This window comes from Echinops telfairi, unplaced genomic scaffold (genome assembly GCF_000313985.2).
Source record: "Echinops telfairi isolate 266 unplaced genomic scaffold, ASM31398v2 ScPeMD7_7458;HRSCAF=8496, whole genome shotgun sequence".
Lineage (NCBI taxonomy): Eukaryota > Metazoa > Chordata > Mammalia > Afrosoricida > Tenrecidae > Echinops > Echinops telfairi.
This window is the reverse complement of record NW_022111358.1, coordinates 45,510,344-45,512,968: the sequence shown is the minus strand read 5'-3', so window position 1 is coordinate 45,512,968 and position 2,625 is coordinate 45,510,344. Positions and strand designations below refer to the sequence as shown.

General features: G+C 53.1%; 1 protein-coding gene across 1 annotated transcript in view; it reads right to left on the bottom strand.

Moving 5' to 3' along the window:
- Positions 1 to 1,040: 1,040 nt before the first annotated feature.
- Positions 1,041 to 2,625, bottom strand: part of MRPL58 (mitochondrial ribosomal protein L58) — a 4,804-nt gene continuing 3,219 nt past the window's right edge. The window contains exons 3-6 of the mRNA XM_004709151.2: positions 2,242 to 2,301; positions 1,696 to 1,778; positions 1,438 to 1,607; positions 1,041 to 1,224 (exon numbers count right to left, since the gene is read on the bottom strand). Of these exons, the coding sequence (XP_004709208.1) occupies positions 1,140 to 1,224; positions 1,438 to 1,607; positions 1,696 to 1,778; positions 2,242 to 2,301 (398 nt within the window). The 3' untranslated portion in view covers positions 1,041 to 1,139. The remainder of the gene's footprint in view (positions 1,225 to 1,437; positions 1,608 to 1,695; positions 1,779 to 2,241; positions 2,302 to 2,625) is intronic.

Below are 2,625 nucleotides of genomic sequence, written 5' to 3'. Positions count from 1 at the left end.
AAAAGGTATATATGAGTGAGTCAGCAATATAGAACTCTCTGATCTCTCTGACCTCCTTGCTGCTCACTCCCTGGTCACTCCCCTCTCTTCCCCCTCTCCCTGTTCCCTTGCCCTCCTTCCCTTCCCCCTCTCTCCACGTGGACCACCAATCTGGGCTGAGGTGAGCAATGCTACCATGTAATATGTCTGACTGCATTATTGTACTATCTCTCATGCTCTCCATGACTTTAATATAATACTTATATATCTCAACCGTACAATTGTGCATTACTGAACCCAGAAGTAGTATTACTGAACCCGTGGGTAGTATTAGTATTAGCCAGTGGGGGCTGGCTTCCCCACTCCTCCCAACGCCATTGTTGTTCAATACTACATTACATTTAGATCATCACAGTACACGAGTAACATACTATTTTGTAGCCTGAGTACTCAACAATTGAACTTCCCAATTTCTACTTTTTTTCAACCTTGATTCTGCCTGAGAACCCACTGCCCAACACAGCAGCATCCAACACACAGTCTGCCTTCTTCGCACAAGCTCTTCAGTGGCTCCCTACTGACCCGCATTTCATAAGATTGAAACTCCTTCAACTTGAATTCCTGGCTCTCCACCAAGCTTCCAGCTCCCTCACCAGACTTACCTCCCACCATCCCTCTCGCTTTACCACCACCACCTGCCCCCCACCTCCTTCCTGTCTCTGCTAGTCATAGATCCCTGCAACTAGCATGCCCCCACTCCCCTCTTTACGTAGGACAGTACCCTTTGCTTGTGAATGCCCCCTTAGCTCTCAGCCTCCCTCTCCTGGGGGCAGGCACCAGAACTAAGTCCTCTCTGTTCCCTGCTGTGACAAGTGGGAGCTGAGAGAGAAAGGCGGGAATTCTGTGTGAGGCAGTCTGACGGAGAAGGGAAGGCAATTTAAGTTTACATTTTATTATAGCAAGTACATTAACGGGCAGTGAAGGGTTGACAGCATGGTGATTGCTTAGAGACCTTCACAGCCGGGTCCAGATGAACGGTCCCTCGGCGGCTTCCATATTACAGGTGAGGATGAACAGGAGAGGGAGGGCGCCTCTCTTTATGGTGCCAAAGGCCTCTTTGTTTGAGGCAATGTTGACTTTGCCGGCGCCAGACCACGACCTCAGTCCATCTCTACCTGACGGCTCGTCTTGATGGTAGAATTCATTCTCTTGAGTCGAAGTCTTTCCCGATTCGCGTTTTCTACCCTGTACCCGAAAGATCACAGTTAGAATCCCCGAGGCCCAATCAGTGCTTTTCAGAATGGCGAGACGCTAGGCACTTTGAGGGGCCCAGAGCGGCAGGATCAGCGGGCACCAGCTCCTGACCCTCCTTCTAGCTCAGGGTCCCCACTTCCTGGTGCTCTTCCCTGTCTGCTGGGAGGCCCTGAGGAGCCCCGTCCATCAGGCCTTTCCTGGTACCTGCGCCTCCGCAGTTCCGCGTCTTCCTTCGAAGGCTCTCTGGGGGTCTGGCTGGCCTCAGTGATCATGTCTCGGATTTTCTGCAGGCAATCGGCCAGGTTCCGGAATTGATAGCGGCTACATTCGGAAGTGAGGATCAGCTCTCCTGCCCTGTTGATCTTGTTTTTATGCTGCAGAGGAAACACAGGAGAAGCTGAGACCCTCAGAATCAAGGTTGAAATGTCATTGAGGGAGCAAAGGGTAGGGGCTGTGGGTTACCGTGAGGGCGAGCTTCTGCCGCACGGGCTCTGCGATCCAGTCGGCTGTTGCCAAGTGGAACCTGACTTCAGCCTTGGAATTCACTGTGGGGGGAGAGGAGAGGGAACACGGGTCACGGAGACTCTCGGGGCGGCCAGGGAGCATCCAGAAATAATCAGTTCTACCCTCTGTGTAACTGGGGGACGAAGTTGGCAGTGGAAGGAACCTGCAGATAGTGAGTGAGGTGCCTTGGGACAACAAGAAAACGATCAGGGTGTTGCCTACAGCCTGCTGGGCGCTGGGGAGAGTGGGAACGGGGGCTCCCGGAGTATGATGGAAACCTGCTCTGGGTGCTGGCTGCTAACTCACCCTGCGATCGGTTTAGACTCACAAGCCAACCCTGGCCCTGGCAACCCGCAGCTGAGAGTCTAGGAATCAAAGCACATTCAAAAGAATGTGAAGGATTATTCTCCGTCTGCTCACGAATCCCTTTATTCCACATGAATATACACAGGGAGCCTGGCGGGCTGTCTCCCTGCGGAGGTTCACAGTCCCAGGAGCTCTGACCTTTATTCACGTTCTGCCCCCCAGGGCCACGACTCCGGCAGTAAGAGATGGTCAAGCGATCTGTACAGCAGGAGGAAGAGAAAAATACCGTGAACCTGTGAACCTGTGGCGAGCTGTGCCGACCGACAGCAACGACTTCCCTGGCGAATTGTCCCTCTCCCACACGCAGGCAAGCAGGTGCACCGTGGGATGGGGAACCTTCCCTGGTGCGCCGTTCCTGGCCTGACCTTTTCCTCTCTCCATTCACATCTTGAAGCACCGGGTTGAAGTCTTGTCCCTCTTTCCCTGTGGAGATATAACAATACCCTCCCCTTGGGTGGGTTAGTGCGCTGTTCCCCCGCTACCCATGTCTTTTTTCCCCTTTATTCCCCCTCCTTTTTAGTT